We start from the raw sequence: 26375 nt of genomic DNA, 5'->3' as shown, positions 1-26375 counted from the left end.
TCTTATTATTTGCTCTCCTTTCACTGTTTTCCTTTGTTTCTGTATATTCTCACCTCTCTGATTAAACTTATTCTTTGGCTAAAGTATTTTCCCAGATCAAAGGCAGGCTGAGGACACTGGGGGCAAGGACCATAGGGTCCCGCTTCATTTCAGCAGGACTGTACCTGCAAGGCTTCTGTGATGGTGCTATATCTTGGATCCTGTGTTTTCCACCTTTTTGTTTCCAGTGTCCCATCCTGCCCCCACAGCTGCAGTTGTGGAATACTCCGTTCCCACACACCGCCCTTGGTCCCACATCTGCATCTTTATATCTCGTGCCTTTTCACCCATTTCTCTGCTGGAAATGCTGAGTGTTTTCTTTTTCTACCCACTAAACCCCCCACTCATTCTTCAGATGTGCTAAGTCACTTCAGTCATGTCCAATTCTTTGCAACCCTGTGGACTGTAGCCCGCCAGGCTCCTCTGTCTATGGGATTCTCCTGGCAAGAATACTGAAGTGGGTTGTCATACTCTCCTCCAGGGGATCTTCCCAATCCAGGGATTGAACCCTCGTCTCTTACGTTTCTTGCATTGGCAGGCAGGAAGTGCCTGGGAAGACGCTTCTAGAACCACCAGGAAAGCCCATTCTTTAGAGGAAACCTCAAATGCCACTTCCTTCATGACCATGTTTTCCCACATGGTTGGATTCACCACATCCTTTCCTGAGTTTTATGCCATATTGTTTACATCTCATTCCCCGTCATTCTTTGGGTTTTCCAGTAGGTGGATCCTGAAGAGAAATTAGATGTATAAAAGATGACTTGGAAAGAGGCTGCCTGTGGAGGAAAAGAAAGAGAACCTGGATTGGGCAGACCTGGTGTAGACCAGACAGTCTCTGCCAGCCCCAGTGGTCGACCCGTAGCCAAGATCGCTCATCAGAGGCTTACCGATTTGGGCTAAGCTTCTGTGTCACCACTTTGTCCAGTCACTGACCAAGAGCTGCCTGGAGCAAAGTCTGTGCCTCGCACTGGGATGAACCCTGTGGGCTCCATTGGCTGGGACCTTTCTGTTGGTCACACAGCTGGGCTGAAGGTCCTTTCATGAAGGGAGATCAGTGTTAAGTCATTTCTGAGCCTTCCATGTTTTTTGCTGCTGATCAGAGTTTTTTTTAAAATAGAATTTTATTTCTTTGTTTGTGGCTCTGCTGGGTCTTCATTGCTGCGTGGTCTTCTCTAGCTGCAGTGAGTGAGGGCTCCTCTCTAGGTGCGGTACACAGGCTCCTCACTGCAGCGGCTTCTCTTGTTGGGGAGCACCAGGCTCTAGGGTGCACGGGCTTCAGTAGTTGCGGCTCTGTGGTTCTAGAGCCCAGGCTCAGTAATCGTAGCACACAGACTTACTTGCTCCACAGCATGTGGGATCTTCCTGGATCAGGGATCAAACCTGGCAGGCAGATTCTTCACCACTGAGCTACCAGTGCAGCCCCCATCAATTTTTTTATTCTTTGACCTGAATACCCAGCATGTTAAAACTAGAAGTAATTTCAATGCAAGTGCACTGGAGCCTCTACATTTTACAGACAAGGAGGCAGAGATGCTGTCTTATGATTTCCTTCATTCTAGGATCCATTCTGAATTGACTCTCAAATTAGAATCTGCTGGATCAATCCAACCATTCCCATTCTTATTCCATTCCAGTGATATTCAAGTATCCATTTTCCCAGCCATCTCACTGCCCTTCCCACCCCCCCACCCCCCACCAGGAGGCACTACCTTTTCCCGGGAGCCAAGAGAATGAATGCTGATGGGTGTCAGGGAAGAAAATGAGGGAATTATTTGTGATATCAGTGCTTGGCCCAGTGGTTCAATGACACCTTTACAGAAAACGGCATTGACACTTTAAATATCAGGCTTTTGTGACTTGAAGTCCCCAAATAATTTCAGACAATAAGGGGAGCTGAACCCACAAAGGCAGATGAGCTGCAGCAAGAGTTGGGAGTCTGAGTGCAAATTTTTGTTCGTTGAAGGAGGAAGATCGGCGGCAGAATGGGAGTCCATTGTAGGAATATCTGCCCGTCGTCCTGGGTGTCACTCACTCTTCCTAGAAGGTGCTGGGCTCTGGGGTCTTAGATGCCCTTGGGGGGAGCTCTACACACTGGCTGTGGGTACCATCCCTTCTTCCTCTCCTGAGAGGTCCGCTCTGCTCTGGGGTGATGGTCTTGCCCTGGCTGCCAACCCCATAGCAGGTGATGTCTGTCTCCTTGGTCCTGAGGGCCCTTGATGACTCAATTCTCTCAAAGCAAACACTTTCCACATCAATAATTAAACAGATCAATTAGGGGGAATTTACCAAGTATAATCAGGCAAAATCAACTCTGTGCCCCTCGAGCATTCTATTTTTCATGCCCCGTTCCCTCCCTCCCCTTCCCCTGAAGTATTGTTTTGTGGACACAGAAAGTCTCTGTTTTGTGTTTTTATAAAGCCCGAGCAGAAAAGGGGGGAAAAAAAACAAACAGGCAGTTGTAAAGGATGGACGTGAGCAGTGGTAGGTGACCCAGGCTGTTCGGTCTCCGCTCTCTCCTTACAGCTCCTGGGGCTTGAGGAGTGGAACTGGGGCAGGTTGTTTTGGGGGCGGCACGTGCTGTGGGGAAGAAAATCCATGGGGAGGGGGCCCTGGTCCCCAGAACGGTGAAGCTTTCAGCCAGAAGCAGTGTGTGTTAGGCGTTAGAAGGCTTCTTATCCCACAAACAGAATATAGGCCATCTTTTCAAAAAGCTACAAAACATTGATAAAATGTTCATCTGCTTGGCCACAAGGAGGATAATAAGTTTCCTGAAGTGTTTAATGTTAAACACCGTTTTGACCACAAGGGGAAAGTAATAGTAAAAGGACAAATAGAATAAATGAAACCACTGCAAGATTAAAAACCATTTTCCTAAATCCCTGAATAAAAGAGGAAGTCAGATCAGTGGGAAAAGGTCATTTAGAAAAGGGACAAACAGTAAACTAAATACCTGTCGTACTTGTTCAGTCAGTGATACACAAAGGGTGAATTCAAGTCCTCACATGTTTTAATATCAAATTAGCAAAGAATGAAATCAATATTCAGATTCAAAAATCAGAAAATGAGCAAAATGCAAATAAAACAATGAGAATAAATATGGTAAAAAAATATCAGTGAAATTAGAAAACATACAAAGAAAGTGAAAATCAGGAAGGTTGTCCGGCTCCAAGACGGCTGTAAGTGTATGGATTGTCCACCTTTGTGATTGTGGGGCTGCCAGGCAACTGTTGCCGCCTTTCCCAGCATCACAAGAGGTGGGGAAAGATGTCCAGATATTTCCTAAAGAGCACAGTCCTTCATAATCATTACCCAAGGCACTGAAAGAGCCTGCCTCACCTTGGGAAGTTGGCAGGGGAGGCAGGCATTCTCTACTTGGGGAGCAAGTGTCTGCCGTGTTGTCAAAACCACCAGCCTTCACCGCCCTTACTCACATCTTTGCAGCATTTGATTTTTGACTTTGTTGGTCAGGACCACTTTTTATAAGGTAGTTTTTCCATCCCCTGTTTTGTCTCTCATCAACACCAGCCTTCTCCTTCCCTGCTTTGTTCTATCAGTTGTTAGCATCCTAGACTCAACCACCTGATCCTGTTTCCTTCTCAAGAAACTAACCGGGTTCTTTGTCTTGTCTTTATTTTACCCATTTTCTGCACAAATACACAGCCAGATCTTAATATCACTTTTGTCCTAGAAAGGAACAAGTATTGGGGGAAAATGGATAAAACTTCTCTTGATCTTTTGCCTTATTCTAGAGTCTTCAGTGCTGAACCCTTGAGACCTAGTTCCTCCCTTCTCCCTATGAACCTCCTCACTTGTTTCACAGCTCACTTTTGACTTTACCTCTTGCCTCCGCTTCCTGTCTTGACCTCCTTCTGATCCATTTTCAAACACTCAGCATTTCTAGCTCATTTCAGATGTCTATTTCAGTTTGGGCTTTCCTGGTGGCTCAGCGGTAAAGAATCTGTCTGCCAATACAGGAGACACGGGTTTGATCCCTAGGTCAGGAAGATCCCCTGGAGAAGGAAATGGCAACCCACTCCAGTATTCTTGCCTGGAGAATTCCATGGACAGAGGAGTCTGGTGGGCTACAGTCCACGGGGTCGCAAAGAGTCAGATACGACTTGGCGTCTGAGTACACATGCACACAGGGAGCTAAGATCCCCCGTGCCGGGCAGCACGGCCAAAAAATAAATAAATAAATAAATAAAAAGTAAAATAAGTGCTTTTCAAAAAAAACAATGCCTTCTATTTGATCCTGTCTAATAAATTCTTATCTTGTATTTTATTGTAGTCCATTCTTTTCGCTGCAGGTGGCAGTTTTCTAAAGCTGTGCTTCCCAACAAGGGATGAGTTTGCTTCCCAGGGGACACTTGTCTGGAGACATGTTTGGTTGTTGTCATGCCCCAGGGGCCTGGTGAGATAGTTCTGGCATCTAGTGGGTAGAGGTCTGGCATCTAGTGAGTAGAGGCTTATTGGCTGAAATTGTTTGGGGACTTCAAGTCACCTGCTCACATCCTACAAAACACAGGCTTGCCCACCACAAAGAATTATCCGTCCTGAAATGTCCATAGTGCCAAGGTTGAGAAACCCCTCTCTGAAGGGTTGTGTCCACAGATCTAAAAACACTTCTCTGCCAGGGTTACCAAGAAGGGGGAACACTGCCCCTAATAACACACCAAGTTTCTTCCAAGAGGAATAATAAGGACAAGTTTTGTCTTTCTGGTTAGTCTCATTTTCCCTTCCTTTAGTGCATGGCATCCTCTTTCTTCAAGTGTGTGTCAACTAGTGAGACTTAGGTCTCCAAGGCCACTTGGAGGTTAAAGTACTAATGAACGCTCCTCCAAGTGTCCATAGAGGCTGATTCAGCACGCGGGGCGATTAGCAGGGTCGGGTTAGAACTAATGAGCTCTGGCTGCCAGTTGTGGCCATTGGAGTCTAGTGGGGCTTTGAGACCCAAAAGCCCTCGACTTCATTCTGACCGGCTTGGACTTCTATTACTTGAAAACCCAGGAGGGAGAAAACTGCTGAAATGGTAGTTTCCTCCCCATCAGGCTAATTACTTCTTTTCCCAAGATCAAGACTGTATTTGGAAGGGCTGAGACATCTGAAAGCAGAGAATATCCTGCCTACTGGGGCAAGGAAGCAAGGGCTGTTGTGTGCCCCTCAAAAGAGATGGGCGATTAGCAAAGACTCTGAAAGCAGAACACGAAGTGGAGAGACTTGGAATAGAGTCTGCAGACCCACCCGGCCAAGAAAGAGGGGGTTGTGACTGGAAACGCCAAAGCCCGGGCCTGGGAGGTGTGCCCTCTGCTCCTGAGTAGGAAGAAAAGATGCCAGTGGGACTGGAAGAGTTCAGCAGAATGCATGAAAGTGGTGGAGAATTTGGAAGGGAGCAGATGATGTTGCTTTTGGGTGGCAGGTGTGAGATGACCTCACCAAGCTGTCAGCAAACTCAGCCTAGAGGAATGTGGTTCTAGTTTTCCTATGAATAATGATGCATTTTATTTATCTAAATGGAAATATGTTGCCTATTCTTGAGCATTCTTGTTTGTTTATTTGTTTTGGCTGCTCCAGGCCTTAGTGGTGGCACTTGGGATTTTAGATCTTCACTGTGGCATGTGGGATCTAGTTCCCTGACCCAGGGATCAAACCCAGGCCCCCTGCCGTGGGAGCTTGGAGTCTTAGCCACTGAACCACCAGGGAAGTCCCCAGCATTGTTAGCTGTAATCACTATGGATTGGTTTTACAGATGTGCACTGGTTAGGAAGTCTTTTAGAGGTTGCTCTGGCTTAGAGCATAGGGTCCTGGATTTTTTATCCTATTTCATTAGTAGTGCTCAGTCACTTCAGTTGTGTCAGACTTTTTGTGACCGTATGGACTATAGCCCTCCAGGCTCCTCCATCCATGGGGATTCTCTAGGCAAGAATACAGGAGTGGGTTGCCATGCCCTCCTCTGGAGGATCTTCCCAACCCAGGGGTCGAACCTGCATCTCTTATGTCTCCTGCGTTGGCAAGCATGTTCTTTACCACTAGCACCACCTGGGAAGCAGTGTTGGGCAAATTATTTTGTGTCTCCCAGCCAGGCTTTTGTAATATTTAAATGCATGGTTGGACTGGTGTCTTATATAAAGCTTTGTTTCTTCTTGAACTTACTATGGATTGAAGAGAATTGGTTGATGTCAGAACTGTCCTGTTAGAATAATTTCTTTACATCTTCACCTAAGCTGAATTAGACATTAAAAGCATACCAGGGAAGGGGGACTTAATAACAAGTGAAAACTTTCGATTGTAAGAACTAGGTGAGTGCCGACAATGACGATATGTTAGTCAGTTTTCATAGATCCTTTGCAGGCTTCTTAGCATTTTGAAGGCAAAAGTAGGGAGAAGATGGCAAGTGACTGAATTTGATTTTTATAATGGGATTATTTCATTATTTCCATTAAACGAAAGAGGAAGCTGAGACACCAAGAAATTAAGACGCTTATGGGTCACATAATTATTAGGAAATGGAACCAGATGCTTCTAGTCCCAAACTTGACCCATTTTCACAGTATTTTTCCATCCAACCACCTCTAAGTTCTGTGCTTCATATCAGGGGATTGTCTTCTGATATTTTGGATTTTATGGTTATTTTAAATGCCTTGAAGGCAGTTAACAGTATTTGTTGAAGTTTAATAGGAAGAACAGTCCAGCCCAATCAATGAGTTTCTAGTGACTTGCTCTTTTTCTAGACTTGATGAAGGTTAAACAATAACAAAATCTTCTCCCAGACAGTCAGCATGAAGGGAATGAAATAACTGTGTACATTAGTATCTAGGTATTTACAAAAGATCTCTCTTATTTTCATCATCTGAAAGTCCAAACTAAATCAAGTTCAAGGAGTTTGAGAGATCATATTGTTGTTGTTCAATTGCTAAGTCATGTCCGACTCTTTGTGACCCCATGGACTGCAGCACGCCAGGCTCCTCTGCCCTTCACTGTATCTTTGAGTTTGCTCACATTCCTGTCCATTGAGTTGGTGATGCCATCTAACCATCTCATCCTCTGTCGTCCCCTTCTCCTTTTGCTTCAATCTTTCCCAGCATCAGGGTCTTTTTCCAATGAGTCGGGTCTTCGCATCCGGTGGCAAAAGTATTGGAGCTTCAGCTCTAGCATCAGTCCTTCCAATGAATATTCAGGATTGATTTCCTTTAGGATTGACTGAGAGATCATATAGCAGTTGGCCATTTCTGTGGCTAAAAATAAACTCATCGCAACACCATCACATCATCAGCTTCACCATACCGAGTGCCTTCAACTTGTTTGCTCGTGTGTGCAGCATCTTGGGTACCTCTAACAGTTTCTCATCATGGCTTTCCCATTCCTCGGAGACACAAGCATTATCTTGATGGCCTTAACCACCCCCAACAGGAGCCACACACATCTTTACCAAAAAAATAGGCTAAAATAAAGGTTAAGTGACTCCTTCACTCATGTCCAGACCATCCGTGTTGCAGACAGGCACCAGTGCTGGCCATTCAAAACATTTTGCAAACCAAACCAGTGCTGTAACCACGTGGACTTCATTTTAAGACGTCCGGGATTAGGGTCTATTTTCTTGTTTACTCTGCTTTTGGCATTTTAGGACTGAGTTAGGGCTTCTCTGGTGGCTCAGTAATAAAGAATCCATCTGAAAAAAAAAAAAAAAAGAATCCATCTGCTAATGCAGGAGACATGGGTTCGATCCTTAGGCTGGGAAGATCCCACATGCTGCGGAGCAACCATGCCAATGGGTCACAACTACTGAGCCTGCGCTCTAGAGCCGGGAGCCACAACTGCTGAAGCCCACATACCTTAGAGCGCGTGCTTCCCAACAAGAAAAGCCACCACAATGAGAAGCCCTTGCACTGGAACTCGAGTGTAGCCCCTAGTCTGGAGAAAAGCCCTTGCAGCAATGAAGACACAGCAGAGCCATAAATAAATAACATTATTTTACAATGAATAAGTTAAGGAAGATGAGTCAAAACAGAAGGAGCAATTCGATTTCTTAGAGGGTACAGCAAAACTTTTGGTGTTGGGACATGTAAGTTGATGAATAATTCCACTCACTAACCTGTTAATAGTTTGGTGAGCATCTGTCCAGATTTTTGGTAAGCCCATATTATATACCAGTACATCATGTCAGTTATTATGGCTAAAATCGTGTTTCATAACATTAGCACAAGACCTCAAAGACATATGGATGCTTGTTTGACAAGACTGCAGGGTTCTTCTGATCTGGGCTGGCCTGAGATTGCTGCTGGCCTTGCTCACATGTTCGCATGTCTGTGGTCAGCTGTGAGTTGACCAGATGGCTGTCTTGATCTTGCCAGGGTCTGGGGAATCAGCTGGCTGAAGGCTGGTCTCGGGTAGGCTTAGCTGGGATAATTGGGTGACTGAAGTTTGTTCTGTTTATCATCCACCCTCCAGAAGGCTGGTCCAGACATGACCTCACAGTGGTGGCCAGACAAATGAGTGGAATATGCAGGAGGTTTTTCGAACCTCTTCTTGAAATAACTATACAATGTTATACATTGTATAACTATAACATTGTATAATGTTATAACTATACAATGTTAATGCTCATTGACCAAAGCAAGCCACATGGTGGAACTCAGTATCCAGTCATGGGAAAATAGATTCCATGTTCATGATGAAAAAGCTGTAGAAGTCATGGCAAAGGGCGAGGAGAGTGAGAGGGACCAAGAATTGGGGCCATCAACACACTCAGACCAATAATCACTGAAACATCCTTTAACACATTAGTGTTTATTTATTTATTTATTTATTTTTTACAAGTGTTTTTTTATCATATTTTTACACATATGAGATAATATCCTATTATTTTATGGCTTACACAATACTGAAGATCTTTCTTCATTTGAAACAGATACAGTTACATCTTTTTTACCTGGCACAGTGTTTTTTTGGATAGCATATGCAGTTTTTACCCAGTCCCCTAATGATGGGCATATAAATTGTTTCCTGTTTTGGGAATTTTTGGATGGTGCTGCCATAGACACACATTTGCATAAAGTTTTCTATACTGACACTGATGTTTCAGTAAATTGAACCTATGGAATCCCTCCTGTTTTATCCTCCAGCAAGACTGAGCCACTTGAAATTCCCTGAATGTGTCACCACCTACTTCGCCTCCATGCTTCAAACCCTGTTTCTTCTAAAATCCTGCTCCTTGGTCCACTTGACTGATAAGCTCTCGTGAAACCGGTGAAAAAGTGAATCTGCATGTAACATCACTGATGATTGCTTTCACCGCCACCCTGCAGGGTCTCAAGTTCACAGTGTGTGCAACTGTACTGTTATTCCAGCCTTCACTGAGGCACCACTGTGTTTGTGAAGCCTTCTCTAAATCCTTGGGCAGATCTGGTCCTTCGCTGAACATCTAAGCACTCCTATTACAGTCATTGTCCCAAACCCCTTTGCTATTCTGTCTTTCTGTCAAAAGGGTAAGCTCTTTGAGAGCAGGGCTGCTGTCTTTCTGATTCTTATTGTTCCATTTCCTGGTGTGGTGCTTGACCCAAGTGGACACAAGGTTTGCTAAATAAAAATCTTACACTTGGGGTCAAAACTAAAGGTAACCGTACAATAATAATTCAACAGATACTCGGTCATTCACTTAACAAATAGTTATTGAACATTTGCAGTGAATTGCATGTTTGAAATGGGAAGATGGCAAGAATGTCAGTGTGATTTCTTGACATCAGATGGTGTTTTGAAAGACTCCTTATATCAATGTAAAGGAAATAAAATCTAAGAAAAAAGGCATCTCAGTAGAAAATAATAGATCAAAATACATAACCAGGAAATAGAAATAGCATTCTTTAGAAAAGTCTTTAGAAATAGCATTCCTAATAAATGTCTGGGAAAATGTTCACTGGCTTAAAACATAAGTATTAAATATTTTAAAATTTTTCCCATATATTTATTGGCATTAATTATGCAATATTCATAATGCACAGTATAAATGAATGCATTAGAAGACATACTTTAATATATTGAAGTAGAACTGAGATATCTGAAATAATATATTAAAATTCAGAGATAAAGTTTAAATACTTTCACAGAAGGCCAGTTTGCCATTATGATTCAAAAACCTTTACAATATACACACCTTCCCTTCTACTTCAAGGAAATAATTAAACATGAATGAAATGTTTAACTTTGGAAACAACCTAAGTATCCAACAATAAGGAATTCACTGAACGCTTCGTGGCAGTTCACATAATAGCACACTACACGGTCATTTAAAATTAAGTCAGTGTATATTTAAGGTCAGAAATTTCCTATTTCAAAGTGTACAAAAGCAGTTCAGAATGGTTTACATACATAATGATCTCATTTCACAAGTGTTATAAAGAATTGCATGGAATAGCTTGGATGAATAGACTTCAAGACACTTCATCTGAATGTACAAGAATTTGGGGCTTCTCTAAACTTTTTCTACAATGAATCTTCTCAATTTGTATGTTAATTTTTTTTTTTTAATTTAATTTTAAAAAGGCCTTGGGGACTTCCCTGGCAGTCCAGTGGCTGAGACACCGTGTTCCCACCACCGGAGGCCCAGATTTGATCCCTGGTCAGGGAAGTAGCTCCCACATGCTAAAACTAAAGAACCTGAATGCTGCAACTAAGACCCAGTGGAAAGCTGCTGTTTTTCTCTGGAGTCGTACCCTGCAGCCTGCAGTGTTTTGTTTCCCTGAACTGATGGGAGAGTGATTCCTTCCTGCTCCATCCCACAAAGGTGGTGACAGCATGTCTGCAGCATCTCTGCCATGGAGGGCCTCCCTGTGAGTCGCTTCATTTCGAAAGTCCAGTTCCCGGGGACCCTCAGGCTTGTTTGGAGTCAAAGCTTTGTCTGTCTGCCTTTTTTCTCTGCGATGACCTCTCTGAGGCCTGGTACATCCTCTTTGTGTGCTTAACAGGTCCCTGGACAGAACTATTCATGCATCTAAACATCTTGTGCGTCTAAACATTTCCAAAGTGATAAACCAAGCGAATAAACCGTTAAACAAAATATATTCTTTTCTTCTATTTTGATAGAAGAAATATTTGAATTTGAAATACTCCTTAATAACAACAAAACAAAAAAACAACAGTGCTTAAATCTATTGTTTTTATGTGTCTGAAAGTTTAGGCAAAATACCAGAGGTAACTCGATTTAATTGTTATTGCTCAGTTGGGTCTATGGATGGGCCAGCGATGTGTGGGTGAGTAATGAATGGAAACACGCACACATCATGAGCAATTACATCTTCTGCAGTACAATTCATTTCTCATGCTTCATTTCAGCAAAATACTAATTACATTACCGTCAAGATTTTTATGATAATTTTGTTCTGGTGGCAATAATGACCTAGAGCAAGGGTCGGTAGACATTTTCTGAAAAGGTCAAGATCATAAATAGTTTAGACTTTGCAGGCCATCTGGTCTCTGTCACAAGTGCTCGACCTGCCGTCCAAGTTCAGAATCAGTCACAGACTCTCCGTAAGCAAAGCCTGACTCTGTGTTCACTATTCGCTACTGAGACAAATAGCTGGAATTGACCCGTGGGCTGCCTGGTCCCTGTTGGAGCCATGATTTTCTCCTCCTGGGCGGCACAGGTGGCAACCTTGTCAATGGAGTGGATCTGTGAACCCTCACTGATCGCTCTCCCGAAGTTGGTTTTGTCCGTTTGCCTCACTTCACAATTGGTACCGTGATTTTGGAGGTTGGTCTCATCTCACCAGAGTGAGACTATTTTGGAAGTTCTGTTAGTGAGACAGAACATAGGTCATTTTTTGCAGGTCAAACCCAGGGAAGCTGATAGCAGGTCCTGATGGCCCATTTTAGAAAGAACATCCAGGGAGGCCAGGGCCCCAGTCCCTGAAAAATCACAGCTTCATGTTGATTTTCCTGCTTTGAACTTTAAAGGCAGGGGCTTCTATGGTGTGGCTCAGTTGTAAAGAATCTGCCTGCCAGTGGAGGAAACACAGGTTCGATCCCTGGTCTGGAAAGATCCCACATGCCAAGGAATAACTAAGCCCATGTGCCATGACTACTGAACCTGTGCTCGGGAGCCCACATGCCACAACTACTGAGCTCATGTGCTGCAGCTACTGAAGTCCGAGTGCCCTAGAGCCCATGCTCAGCAACAGGAGAAGTCATTGCAGTGAGAAGCCTGCTCACCACAACTAGAGAAAGCCCGTGCACAGCAATGAAGACCCAGAGCAGCCTAAAATACATACACATAAATAAACTTTGCAGGCATATTGCTGAGCACCCACTCTGTGTCCAGAACCTAACAAACAGAAATCAAGGAAACCAAAACCGACAACAACAAAAAATGCATCCTTATCCAAATGTAACAAAGAGGCTTTCTAAAATGTCAAGGTTTTTCTCATCCTGCCCCCACGTGTCTCGGCTGCTCTGCTGTCCTTAGATCGTCAATTCCAAGCCACGAAAGCACATTTCTTGCCTTATCTGTAGTGGCACGTATGCGAAGGGCTGATAATTCCAGGCTGATGAGAGGATCCGTCTGCAGCTGCACAGAAGCTGACAGCCCTCAGACCAGTCGTTTATAAAACCCTGTCTGGAGCCAGAATGAGCTGAACTGGGGGCATGCATGGCCGTGGCCATGGCCGCAGCCCTGGCTGTGGCCGCAGAGCTAGGAGAGCTGCCCCCACCCTCGGCCCTGGCCCTGCCTGCCCCATGAGGAATTCCACGTCTCCTCTGGATGGTTGATCTTGGAACATGGTTAAAAGTACCAGATAGGATGAAGAACAGCCCCTCCTTTCATCGAGGCTGGTGTTTAATGCATCATTCCTGCCTCAAAAGGACCACAAGGGAATTTCCCCTGCAGGGATGAACTATATGGTTTAGGGAGTTGAAACCTCAGCATGGTCGAACCCAGAGCTCTCTGTATTTCTAGAATTTGAGAAGAATTTTGTATCATGGAGACAACAGTGAACCAGGGCTCAGGTGAACAGGGTCTAAGCCAAGGCTTGGGTCCATCCAGCTTTGGGTTTTTTCAGAAAACCCATGGTTTCCTGCCTCTGTGAAACCGCAAGACTGGGTCGGGGATTGGGTTGGTGCTTTGAGACTCCCCCAGTTATCCGTCAGTGATGGTGCCCCCACAAGATCACAGTCTACCTACTTCCTTTTCTCCAGCTCATTTTGGTTTCTTTTTAGTTTTTACTTTATATTGGAGTATGGTTGGGGGCTTCCCAGGTGATTCCGGGGGTAAAGAATCCACCTATAATGCAGAAGACGCAGGAGACCCGGGTTCAATCCCTGGTTCAATCCCTGGGTGAGGAAGATCCCCTGGAGGAGGGCCTGGCAACCCACTCCAGTATTCTTGCCTGGAGAATCCAGTGGACAGAGGAGCCTGGTGGGTTATAGTCCAAAGAGTTGGACATGACTGAAGCAACTTAGCATGCACTCGGAGTATAGCTGATTGACAATATTGTGTTCATTTCAGGTTCAGCAGAATGACTCATATACTATTCATTCTAAATATATTTAAATACTATTCATTCATACTAAATACCTCTGTTCATTTTAAATTCTTGTCCCATGTAGGTTATTACAGAATATTGAGTGTAGTCCCCTGCGTTCTACAATAGGTGCTTGCTGATTATCTATTTTATATATAGTAGGCTTTGCATGTTACTCCCAAACACCTAATTTATCCCTCTTCCCCCAACCTTTCCCCTTTGGTAGCCATCAGTTTGTTTTCTATGTCTGTGAGTCTGCTTATGTTTTATAAATAAGTTCATCTGTGTCATGTTTTTTAGAGTCCACATGTAAGTGATATCAAATTATATTTGTCTTTGTCTGACTTTCTTCATCTCATTCTTGATCTGTCTGTCTTTCTGTAATCTCTCTCCCTCCCACACACACACACTTTTAAGAGTTTATAAATATTATTTAGGCTCTAGATGCTAATTTAATTACAGTTTATCTGTTTTCTATCAGGTTCAGTTCAGTTCAGTTGCTCAGTCATGCCCAACTCTTTGTGGCCCCATGGACCAGGCTTCCCTGTCCATCACCATCTCCCAGAGCCTGCTCAAACTCATGTCCATCGAGGCAGTGATGCCATCCAGCCATCTAATCCTCTGTCACCCCCTCTCCTCCCGCCTTCAGTCTTTCCCAGCATCAGGGTCTTTTCCAGTGAGTCAGTTCTTTGCAATAACTCCAATTCCAATACTGTTTTCTATAGTCATTTTTTTATAATGATTTAGAAACGTTAAGACATTTCTGTTGTACAGTCACTAAATCGTGTCCAACTCCTTGTGACCCCATGGACTACAGCATGCCAGGCTGCCCTTCCTTCACTGTCTCCCTTAGTGTCCTCAGAGTTATGTCCATTGAGTCAGTGATGCCATTCAATCATCTCATCATTTCTCTTCTAATTGAATTTCGATGTCCCCTCTGTTTCTTGGACATTTGAGCTTTTCATTTTGCTCTGTCTGCTGTTCAATTAAAAAGAAATCTCAAGGTTGCTTTTTTGCTTAAATTCTCCTAGATGCCAAGTGTTTGAAATCATTGCCTATTTGAAGATGTAATTTGGATGCTTCTTTCAATGCAATAAAGCTGAGCTCAGTAGAAACAGCTCAGATTTTTCTTTTTATAATCTTCTATACATTTCAGGCCCTTATTACTCAGGTCTGTGCCAACCCCTCCCCCACCTTCATAGGTGTCGTAGCCTAGATATTGTGCTGTTTTGTTTGCCTTTCTTTGGGAATGCCCTTGAGATACTTTCTTTACCCTCAAATTCTAGAACACTTTGTGAATACTTTTCAAAGTGTGGAACTCTACCAAGGCCAGAACTAGGATGCGGCATCAATAGTACATAGAATGCAAAAGTCAAGGAGATGCTCACTCCCAGGCTAACACAGGTATTGAAACCTGTGTACCTGGACAGAATAATGATCATCCCTTCCCAGCTTGATGCATAAAGAACACCTGACATCCAGGTGTGCACAGATGGAAAATCCCCATCTTTTTCCCAGGTCCTCTCTTAGACTCTGGTTGTCTTTATCAATTCTGCCACTATTATTAGGTGGTCCGTTACGTCTAGATTTTAATGGGGTTAGGGCTTTCTTTCTGGGTATTCTTTGATATTTTGAGAGGACTTTGGGAGAGGTACATCAGTTCCCAAGAGCCAGACACCATTTTAAAACAGAGTTTGGGGGACTTCCCTGGTGTCCAGTGGTTAAGACTTCGTCTTACAATGCAGGAGTGTGAGTTCGATCCCTGGTCCGGTAACTGAGATCCCACATGCCTCGCAGCCAGAAAACCGAAATGTTAAACAGTAGTAATTTGTGACATTCAATAAAGACTTCAAAAATGGATCACATAAAAAAAACTTAAAAAAAAAAATAAAAATAAAACAGAGTTTGGGATGCTGTAAACGAGGTTAGAAAGGATATTTTCAATCTTATGAACACATGAGTTTCCCAATGAAGTAAACTTAGAAGGAGAAAATGAGAGGGTGGAACAATGAGCCTTGTAAGATACTGGTCTATTTTTGTATTTCCTAAGAGTCCACAGATGATAAAAACTGTAGAATTGCTTGGGAAACTCTGAGATCCCACACAGACATCAAGGATTATGGATTGAATTTGTGATCCCAGATAACCCTTGCCTCTTCCCCTTCAGGACTGCCCTTCTCTATGACCTGGATCCAGATGTATTTTCTGTCCTTCCATGAGGCTCCCCCACATTATCAACCAAGAATCCTTGACTTCCCTCTCCTCCCCTGCAGTGCCAAGGAACGTTGTGTTGCTTTCTTGAAATAAGCTGGTTTCCTTGGTCCATAAGCCTGAGGAGGATGAGAACCATCTCTTTCTGTCTCTTTACTTGATTGTTCAGATGTTTAGAAGGAACACTGGCTTTCAGGGCACTGGGATATGTATCCATCTTTAAGTCTGACGCTTGGATATCTTGACGACAGTTTGCTTATCAGATCTGCACATCGATATTCGGTCAGTGTGGGAGCCGGTTCCAAAACCATACATCTTCCTTTCCTACAGAAGCCAACTCAGAAAAAATCAGCGAAAGGGAGTTTTCTTTCCAGCCTCAGAAGGCACGTTCGGAGTGGGGGTCCCACATAATGCCAGCAGGAAAAGAAATATTGCCATAGCTGCCCTTGGCCCGGGGGACGCAGGCCCGGCGGCACTGGAGTTACTTTACTTCCTGTGCTCCTGGCTCACGCCATCGGAGGCCCCCCTGGGAACCACCTTCACTCCATGGCCATGAAAAGAGCATGTTTTCCCTAGAATTTCCTGCTGCCGGAGGTTTCCAGAAACAGACACACAGTTCTGTTTGGTTGCAGAGACTAAAAGAAAAAAAAAAAGGTATGTGTACATGGGCCAGATTTATTTATTTCTCAAGGTAAATTACCTTTGCCTTACAACTCAGGTCCTTCCCTTACAGAAGAAAGCCTTTGAAAAACAGGCAGTGTCTGCGACCTGTTTGCAAGATTCCAGGCAGAATGATTCATGCTCTTGAGGTGGATAGGGAAGTAGTGCCTGTCATATTCCCTCATTGTGACAGAATGTCAGTAACGGATCTGCCATCTGCCAGCAGACCCCTGCCCAGGTCCAGGAAGGTGGAAGGAGCATGTGCTTTGGGGCAGAATGGACCTGGATATTCATTCTGTCCCTTTCACTCATTACTGTGTGTCTTTGGACAACAACTGTAATCTCTCTGAGCCCATTTCCTCCTCTGAGAAATTACACCAGTAATTCTAGCTTTTCACTGTTGTGAGATGCAAGAAAGAATACACCAGATCTCGATCTACAGTAAATGCTAAATATGGGTTCCTTTGCTTCTGTCTTCATCATGTTCTTCCTAAGACACTTGGAATTGAATTCTTGAGTGTCCTGTGCCTATTATTGGTAACAGAGTCTTTTCTGTGGACTTCGCTTTCTAGCAGTGACGTCTTGTTTTGATGTTTTGGCCACAGAGGATGAGTGATGCAGAGATGGGTCTCCTTCGGGACTTCCCTGGTGGTCCAGTGGTTAAGACCCCCTACTTCCAGTGCACAGAACAAGGGTTTGATCCCTGGTCAGGGAATTAAGATCCCACATGCCACATGGTGCAGCCAAAACACACACACACACACACACACACACACACACACACACACAGATACAGAGATGGGTCTCCTTTGTCCCTGTCTTCCTGAAGACAGCAAGATTACTCAGCTGGTGGATGGGCTAGTTGGTCTTTCTGCTGCCTCCAGGCACCAGGGAGATGCCAAGACAGCCTTCATCTGAACCAGCCTCAGCACTTTGCCTTGGTGTCTGTTACTGGAGCTGTATTCTTTTCAGCCTCATTGATTCTGAAATCAATTCTGTTGATGCCAAGTTGCCCTGCTTAATGATTTGCAAAAATCTTTTTATTTGATTGGTAGTCACACTTCAGAAGAGATCAGCAAGTGTGAGGCTGGGTGGAACTTTCAATCTGACAGGTTACTAATGAGTTAAAGCCCTGAACATACATGGAACTTTAGAGCTGGGATGGTCTCTAAGATATGGGAGATGGTGGTCTTATTTTGCTGATGAAGAAACCAAGGCCCAGAGAACTTAAGTGATCCACTTAAGGTCACACAGCTTTTAACATCAGAATCAAAGCTGAATCCACACTTCTATTCCCAGTTTTGAGTTTCCTATGAAACTCTGTTTTCTTCATGGAGATGTATGATCTGTCTGAGCCATGTTTTAGGATAAAAGCAATCATGTGTTGTCTTTTGTCTCCATTAGAATTCTCAGGCAGAAATCTTTTTTTTCTTATGTGAAAGATTCTTTAGTGTCTTCTATTTATTCATCATATAAATTAAGTGATGTATTTCTTCCAGTAGTTATTTTTTTTTTTAAAAAATGAGTGTAGCAATGGTCTTATTTTTTTAACTTTTTTTTTTTTAGTATAGCCAATTAACAAACAATTAACAAACAGTTTCAGGTGACCCTCAAAGGAACTCAGCCATACATACACATGCATTCTCCCCCAAACCCTCCCATCCAGGAGGCCACATAACATTGAGCAGAGTTCCTTTGCTATGCAGTTCAACTGCATTTTTGTTTTGGGAGTTGTTTGGAGGGCTTTTTTATAGTAAAATGTCTATCATTTTCCACCTGTAAAACTTTGGGATCTTCTTTGCAAACATCCCCTCTGTTCGCTCTGTGAATCAGTTGTGTGGCCCCCTGTGTGCCCCCCATCAGTATTCCTCCGTTTCTCACCACCTTTTTCTTCCTCGCTTTCAGCCCCTAACCCAGGTCCTCTGCTCCTCAGGCTGGGATCGCACTGGAAGAGCCTCCCCAGATATATCTAACTACCTGCAGGGCTTTCCTGATCCATCCTGACTTGTACGCTGACTCAGATTTAATCTCTCACTGACGTTAATCACACCCTCCCCTTTTCAGTCTAATTTCACGCAGCTCCCCTGTTTCAAACAGACAAATTCCTTCATCTGTGTTCAATTTGGGCCTTTCAACCTCTTCACAGCCACCCTATGGGGTAACTTTCTCACATTGTTGGGTCTGCATCCATCGAACTGGCTCACGTCCGAGTCACCCTCTGTATGTCCTTTTCCCATTGCTCTTGTCTGCTGACTTTTCTCTCATCCTATGCGACAGGAATAACCTTGCCGCAGGCACTCGGAGGACCATCCATCACCTCCCATAGACAACCATGGGAGCTTGGACCTGCTGCTTTTCCTGCCTAAATCTCAGCTTCTTCCTCAGAAAAACTGGGAGCATAATGTCTATCTTATCTTACAGGAGAAAACCATTGATAAATGTTTTGCAAGCATACCACATTCTTCAGCTATCTCTGTGCTTGTGTCCACACTGTAGAGACACATCCTCCGTGATACTGTGAACTCCGAGGTGCTTATAGCGCTGGGAGAATCTCATTTGGGACAGAGGCCAGGCAGCTCCTGTTCTGATAACTTGCCCGGGGTGAGGGGCAAGGGGTCCCTGGGAGGATCACTGGTTCCTAGAGATGGAAGCTCAATCCTTGTCCCTTCATGAACTAAACTTCCACAAATTGGAGATGTAGTTGGTTTAGCAAATGCCCTTTTTTATAAATTATTTACTTGTTTTTGGCTTTGCTGGGTCTTCATTGCTGCACAGGCTTTTCTCTAGTTGCAGCAAGCGGGGGCTACTCTCTAGTTGCAGCGCATGGGCTTCTCATTGAAGTGGCTTCTCTTATTGTGGAGCACGGGCTCCAGGCTCCAGGCTGCAGTAGCTGTGGTACACAAGCTTAGCTTCTCTGCGGCATGAGGGATCTTCCCAGACCAGGGATTGAACCCTTGTCGTCTGCATTGGCAGGCAGATTCTTTACCACTGAGCCACCATGGAAGTCTCGCAAATGCCCTTCTTGAAATCCATGTGTTCCTTGGAGAATTGTAGAAAACTGGCCCATTTATTTTTATATGTGCCATAAGTTTTTACTGAAGTATAACACCATTCAGAAAAGGACTCAGATCCTAGGATCTGACTCAGTGATGTTTCACAGGGTGGATACTCATGTCACCAGCACCCAGATCCTGCACTGGGGTATTCCTGACTTTCCAGAAGCCCCTATGGCCTCAGTCACTAATCCTCCCCCCCCACCAAAGGTAACAGCTGAGCTGACATCTAACACTAGAGGTGGGTTTTGCCTGTTTTTGAGCTTTTTATAGGAGAAATCATCTAGTGTATACATTTTTGTAACTGGCTGTCTAATTCATTTCTATTGATTCGATGTCTTTGTCTTCTGGGTGAGTTCTTTTTTTAAAGAAATCAGGCTAAAATAGACACAACATTTGCCATCTTAGCCATTTTTAACTGACCATTTTAACTGACCATTTCCCAGGTCAGTAGCAGTAAGTCCATTTACGTTGCTAAGTGATCACTCTCCTGAACTCTTTTCATCTTGCAAAACTAAAATCCCCACCAAATACAAACTCCCCCTCCCCCAGCCCCCAGCCCTGGCAATCACTATTCTACTTTCTATCTCTGTGAATTCAGCTCCTCTAGGGACCTCATACAAGTGGGATCACACAGTCTGTATCCTTCTGAGCCTGGCTTATTTCACTCAGCATAAAGGCCTCAAGGCCCATCCGTGTTGCAGCAGGTGTCAGAGTTCTGTTCCCTTTTTAAGGCTGCACAATATTCCACAGTATGGCTAGATCATGTTTTGTCTGCCCATTCAGCCCTCAGCCTTCTGTGGACACTTGTGTTGCTTCTACTCTTTGGCTATGGTGAATTCTTCTTTTTTTTCTTTGGAGACAAAGAACAAAAGTGTGCCATGCACCTGGTAATAATCCTCCATTTGCTTGTGAAACTCCTTCTTCTTGTGAAACTCCTTCTTCTCCTTGACATCTTCAGGAGAAAACAAATAAGCATCTCTAATTTTTCTTTATAATTCTAGTTTCTACCCTTTTATCCTACCCATTTCTACTATAAAATGTCTCAAAATTATTTTCACTCCTGCAAAGTGAATGGAACAGCCAATCCCGTTTGCCTGTAAATTAAGGCATCCTAGGACCCACCCTGTCCATTGTTCACTGGAATTTCTCACCCTGCACCCCAGCTTGTCTGGTCTTTAGGTAAACCCACATGTCTTCTCATTGCACTCGCCTCTCTGCTCCCCTCACTTGCCCGGTGTTTCTGAGAAGTTCTCATTGTGCTTGTGTGGCTCTTCCATTGAGTGTCCCAGGCTGAACCCTTATACAGAACAGTCATAGTACATGCTTCACTTGGGTAAGGAAGGAAGATGTCTAAATTCACCTAAACACTTTGAAATACTATATTCCAACATATATGTGCAATTTGTTTTGTGTGATAAAGGAGCTCTTTTCTGAGTATTAAAATTCAAGTTGCAATAAGAAAACGAATCTAAGAATTTAAAAGGGAGATGGCCATTCAAAGAATTCTGAGATGAGTCCTTTTACAAAGCAATAATTCTCTGCAATATAAGCCTCATCAAGGATTTACTTGCACTTGCATTTCTTCCTTTATGAAGAAAGTAGGTAGCAGGCAGCCCCTAGTTCACTCGAACTCCCCATCCCGCCCACTTTCCTCATCCTGAAGATGACAGTAATTAATGTGTTTTTCCTCTGAAATCCTATTTTAGCTGTTTCCTCTTCAAACTCCTCCTACTTTGGATAGCTCTTTTTCCTACCCTATCGAGATAATTTAAAATAGCATTTCTTTTCTTCAGGGATATGGGTAATATTTCTTCTGGGCCAGCACAGTCTATGACTTTAATCTCTACTGACAGGCCGCTGGGGAGTCTGTACTTCTCCCCGGGGCCGGAGGGCAGGAAGACTGAGATTGCCCACCAGCAGCTCCCATCTGAAGGGTGTTATCTCTATTCTACTGGCAAAATGCAAGGTCGAGTGGTTAAAAGTCAGAGATGATAGGAAAGGAGGCAAGAATGCTGACTCTTTAAAAAAAATCATGAAATACTCCTCCTTATCATTTCAGTGGTGTCTGAGGTGTGTTTTTTTACAGCCCAGAACTTTTTTCACACATTTGATCCAATTTTCTTCCCCGAGATAGTCCAACAGTTTCTGTATAGATCTCCTGGCTCATCTTATAAAAGTGTAACTTAGCTTCCAAAGTAGGTTGGTCTAGCCAACTTCTCAGTTCCATGAAGGGGATATGTGTGTGTGTGTGTGTGTGTGTGTGTGTGTTGTTGTTGTTGTTGTTTAGTTGTTAAGTCCTGTCCAACTCTTCTGTGACCCTATGGACTGTAGCCCTCCAGTCTCCTCTGTCCATGGGCTTTCCCAGGCGAGAATACTGGAGTGGGTTGCCCTTCCCCTCTCCAGGGGATCTTCCCGACCCAGGGATTGAACCCAGATCTCCTGCATTGCAGGCTGATTCTTTACTGCTGAGCCTTGAGGGAAGCCCATATATGTGTGTATATATGTGACAAATCCACAGATTCAGTCACTGTGAATATATATATATACACACACATACACAGTGACAAAATCTGGGGATTTGTGTCACACGGGGGCCCCAGCATTACACAGGCAGTTATGACCATCTGTGTCTCCCTTGTGTCAACACAGACCTCCCTGGTCTTTGCTTTTTCTCACCCAGACCTTCAGATATGTCTAAGAAATGGGAGATGGGGACACAGTTAAAAGTTCTGAAAAAGGAATTGCAGATTTCTTAAATCAACAAGGAAAAAAGCAACAGGAATCAGATATCTAATTATCATTTCCCCCCAAAAGAAAAGTAAAGATAAGCTGACTAAAATATCAAAGAAAGAAAATTGTGAGGAGATCTGTATCATTAAACTAAGCCAGCATCAGTGGCTTATTGCACGAATGTTGAAGAATTTGTGCCAGGTATAAATGCACATGGCAACAGATTGTTTGTGAAGCAATTGACATGATGTCTGAGATAAACATCAAAGTAATTCATTTGGGGTGAAGGGGGAGTTGACACAGTGGGTTAGGAAGGAAATGAAATTGGCAGTCAGTTGCTTTTTGAAGTTGGATGTAAGTTACGTGAGATATATGTTATAGTTTTCTCTACTTTGGGGTATATTTGAAATTTTTCATAATATACAATTAGCAAATATACAGGAGGAATAAAATTACAGGAAATCAAACAAAAGCAGACTCACGTAACACAGTACATTTTTTATTACAAAGGTGAAATAGAAGTTAATAATAAAATTATGAATGAAACCAGCAAGTCAACCATCAGAATTTAGTAAAAGTAAAAGCAATCCTAATGCCTGGACCAAAAAGAAAAAGCATCAAGTGCAATTACTAAATATTTGTGAAGTTATGCAAATGACCAACGGTACATGTCGAAGTTTGGGGAATTTGACCAAATCTGTACTTAAAGGGAAAATAGTAGCTTCAAAATGTTTTTATTACTTGAGATGAGAGAAATTATAATAAATGAACTAAACATTCAATTAATTAAATTGGAAGAACAAAGCATGAATAGAAAAAGAATAAATGTCATTAAAAAAGTAAAATGCAAATAAGTAAATTTGAAAAGTCATCTACCAAACTAGAAAGAAAGGCAGGAAGAACCCCCACAAAATTATAGTTGAGACAGGGCATAAAACTTCAACTACTCAACTGGGTGATTTTTAGGAAAATATTAATTGACAAAATTCACCGAAGATGAAGCAGATCATTACAAAACAACAATAACCACAGAAGAAACTGTAAATGTATTTGAAGATTCTAGTCCCTTTCTTATCCTCAACCCCCAAAAGCACCAGTATTAGATGGCTTGGGGCTTCCCAGGTGGCCCTAGTGATAAAGAACCTGCCTGCCAGTGCACAAGACACAAGACTTGGGTTCGACCCCTGGGTCAGAAAGATACCACAGATCCAGGATTCTTGCCTGGAAAATCCCCTGGACAGAGGAGCCTGGTGGGCTACAGTCCATGGGGTCACAAAAGAGTTGGACATGACTTAGCCACTAAACAACAACATATAGATACATATTTCAAATCTATGATAAATAGTGGATTTAATGGCAGTACACTTTTGGAAAAACACATAGGTTTTATTTCACATGCTTGTACTTTTGGACTGGCTCTGAGACCCATCCTTTCTCATGCTTGAATTCGGTAGCAATCTCTCCAACAGGAATTTCCCCCCCACCCCCACATGACAAGTGATTCTAACATTTGTCAGGAAGAATAAACAGACAAGAATCATCAAGAACGTTTTGAACAACAGAGTCAGAATTTACTTTGATGTACATGAAAATATATTACCATAACATGATAGTAACTTAACATGACAGTTGGGCCAATAGAGAGAGGGACCACGATATTTAAACTATTGTAAGGGTGGCATTTCAAATTATTAGATGATAAAAGATGGATTATTTGATAAGTCTTGTTTGTTATTGGAAAGTTCAGAAATTATAAAGAGAAATATTTTGTGTACTACACAATGATATTATGTTGATTATAATTTGTTTATAAGAAAACGACAAAAAGGGCTCAGGGTATTTTAACACCATCTCACTGCTGTATAATTGTGTTTATTACAATATTCTAATTCACCTAAAAGAATTTGATCAAGGTTATTGTCTTACAGCCTTGTGGGTTGATGATTATAAAAAAATTACATAGCACTTATTTTGTGCCAGGCACTTTTCTAAGCTATCAAGGTATATTAATACCTTTAATATTACACAACATCACAACATCCATGGGAGGTCAAAATAGTGTTATTATTTCCCATAAAGTACATCCACTAGGAACCAGGGGTGCAGAGTGTCTGTGCAACTTCTCGGAGGTCACAGCGACATACCTAGTAAGGGGAGCGATTGGTACATCAGCTCAGGCCGCCTGGCTCTGGGTGCATAAGACTTTTGCTCTCCTAGAAAGAAGCTCACAGAGTCCATTAGGGGAAGGCACTCAGGCTCCTGGCTCTAATGTGCCTTTCTGCTCCACTCAGGGACCTGAGGTTCTCATATCAGATGTTCAGGGCCCTCTAAAAGCTGGATATGGCAGAAAATAAGGGAAGAGGTGACACCAGGAGAGGATCTCAGAGAATGTCGAATCTTTCTCCTTCTACCCTAAACTAAGGTGCCTTCACATCTTAGGTGGATAGAGATCATCTGACCTCCAAGCTTCAGAGGGACGTTCCTGTATCTCTCAGCTCTGAAATTTGGCTTACATTTTTTCATGTTTCTACAACTGTAATTAGATGGAGCCAGGATTGAAAGTGTTGACATTGCAACTGGATGCTCTGTGATGACCTAGAGGGGTGGGATGGGGGGACGGGTCCAGTGGAGGGAAGGGGTATGTCTATACCTATAGCTGATTCACGTTGTACACCAGGAATTTACACAACATTGTATAGCAGTTAACCTCCCATTAACAATCAATTTTTTTAAAAGTGTTGACTTGGAGACGTGTGGCCAAAGAGCTGTGACCTCTGACCCGCCCTGGTCTGTTTGCTCCGCGCAGGGACCTGATGCCGAGGACCCTGGATGGCCAGATCACCATGGAGAAGACGCCCAGCTACTTCGTGACGCGCGAGGCGCCCGCGCGCATCTCGGCCATGTCCAAGGACACCAAGCTCCTGGTGGTGGTGCGGGACCCGGTGACCCGGGCCGTGTCGGACTACACGCAGACGCTCTCCAAGCGGCCCGACATCCCCAGCTTCGAGAGCCTGGCCTTCCGGAACCGCTCGGCGGGCCTGGTGGACCGCTCGTGGAGCGCCATCCAGATCGGCCTGTACGCGGAGCACCTGGAGCGCTGGCTGCGCCACTTCCCCGCCCGCCAGATGCTCTTCGTGAGCGGCGAGCGCCTGGTGCGCGACCCGGCCGGCGAGCTGGGCCGCGTGCAGGACTTCCTGGGCCTCAAGCGCATCATCTCGGACAAGCACTTCTACTTCAACCAGACCAAGGGCTTCCCCTGCCTCAAGAAGGCGGAGGGCAGCGGCCGCCCCCACTGCCTGGGCAAGACCAAGGGCAGACCCCACCCCGAGATCGACGCGCAGGTGCTGCGGCAGCTGCGGGATTTCTACCGGCCCTTCAACCGCAAGTTCTACCAGATGACGGGCCACGACTTCGGCTGGGACGGATGAACTTCTAATTTAAAAAGAAAAAAGAAAATATCAGAAGATAATATATTTTTTTACCAATCGGTAGAGAAGAAGCAGTTTAATATTTGCGCTGCCGATATTTGTTTCAGTATTTTTTTTTCCCCATGAATGTTAAAGAGATTGTTCTCCTCTCCACCCTCACTGGCATGAACTACCAACCGCAGTGGTTTCCATAAAAAAAGGAAACCTGCAGGAATCTCCATTTTCCATCTTTATTTTATGTTTTACGTGCACAGTTATGAAGTATGAGTGTCAGTTGCCATTAAAACTTAAAAGAAATTCCTGAGAGTATAGCTCACTCACTCTCTCTTTTTTTTTTTTTTTTTAACACAGCCCAGATAAAACTGATATCTCTCCTGATGTTTTTCTCCCTTTAATTTTGTTCCTGTGCCACTTTTTCTTAAACCCTTTCCCAATTAATAATTCTGTACGGTTACCCATCACTTCTCGGATATCACAATGTTTTCAACTACATCTTTCTTGATCCTTATATTCAGCTGTGATTTAACAACATAGAACAGGAAGGCCATTATCCCCATTTTACAGATAAAGAAACTGAGTATCAGGGAGGTTAAGTGACGTATCTTACCGCCAGGTGGTGGACCCTTGACAAAACTCCATCTTCCACTTAGTCCCTGTTTTGTGCCACTCTTCTCAGGAAGTATGGGAAAGGCACAGACATCCTTTAGAAATGCTTGGCTAGTTTGGGGAGGGTTTCCTGTTGC

At 43.6% G+C, this 26375-nt stretch overlaps 1 protein-coding gene across 1 annotated transcript in view; it reads left to right on the top strand.

Moving 5' to 3' along the window:
- HS3ST3A1 (heparan sulfate-glucosamine 3-sulfotransferase 3A1) overlaps nt 1-25929 on the top strand; it is an 81858-nt gene extending 55929 nt beyond the window's left edge. The window contains exon 2 of the mRNA XM_061143518.1: nt 25011-25929. Coding sequence (XP_060999501.1) covers nt 25011-25632 — 622 coding nt within the window. The 3' untranslated portion in view covers nt 25633-25929. The remainder of the gene's footprint in view (nt 1-25010) is intronic.
- The last annotated feature ends 446 nt before the right edge of the window (nt 25930-26375 follow it).

Source organism: Dama dama, chromosome 5 (assembly GCF_033118175.1).
Source record: "Dama dama isolate Ldn47 chromosome 5, ASM3311817v1, whole genome shotgun sequence".
Classification (NCBI taxonomy): Eukaryota; Metazoa; Chordata; class Mammalia; order Artiodactyla; family Cervidae; genus Dama; species Dama dama.
This window is presented reverse-complemented; position numbering and strand designations above follow the sequence as displayed.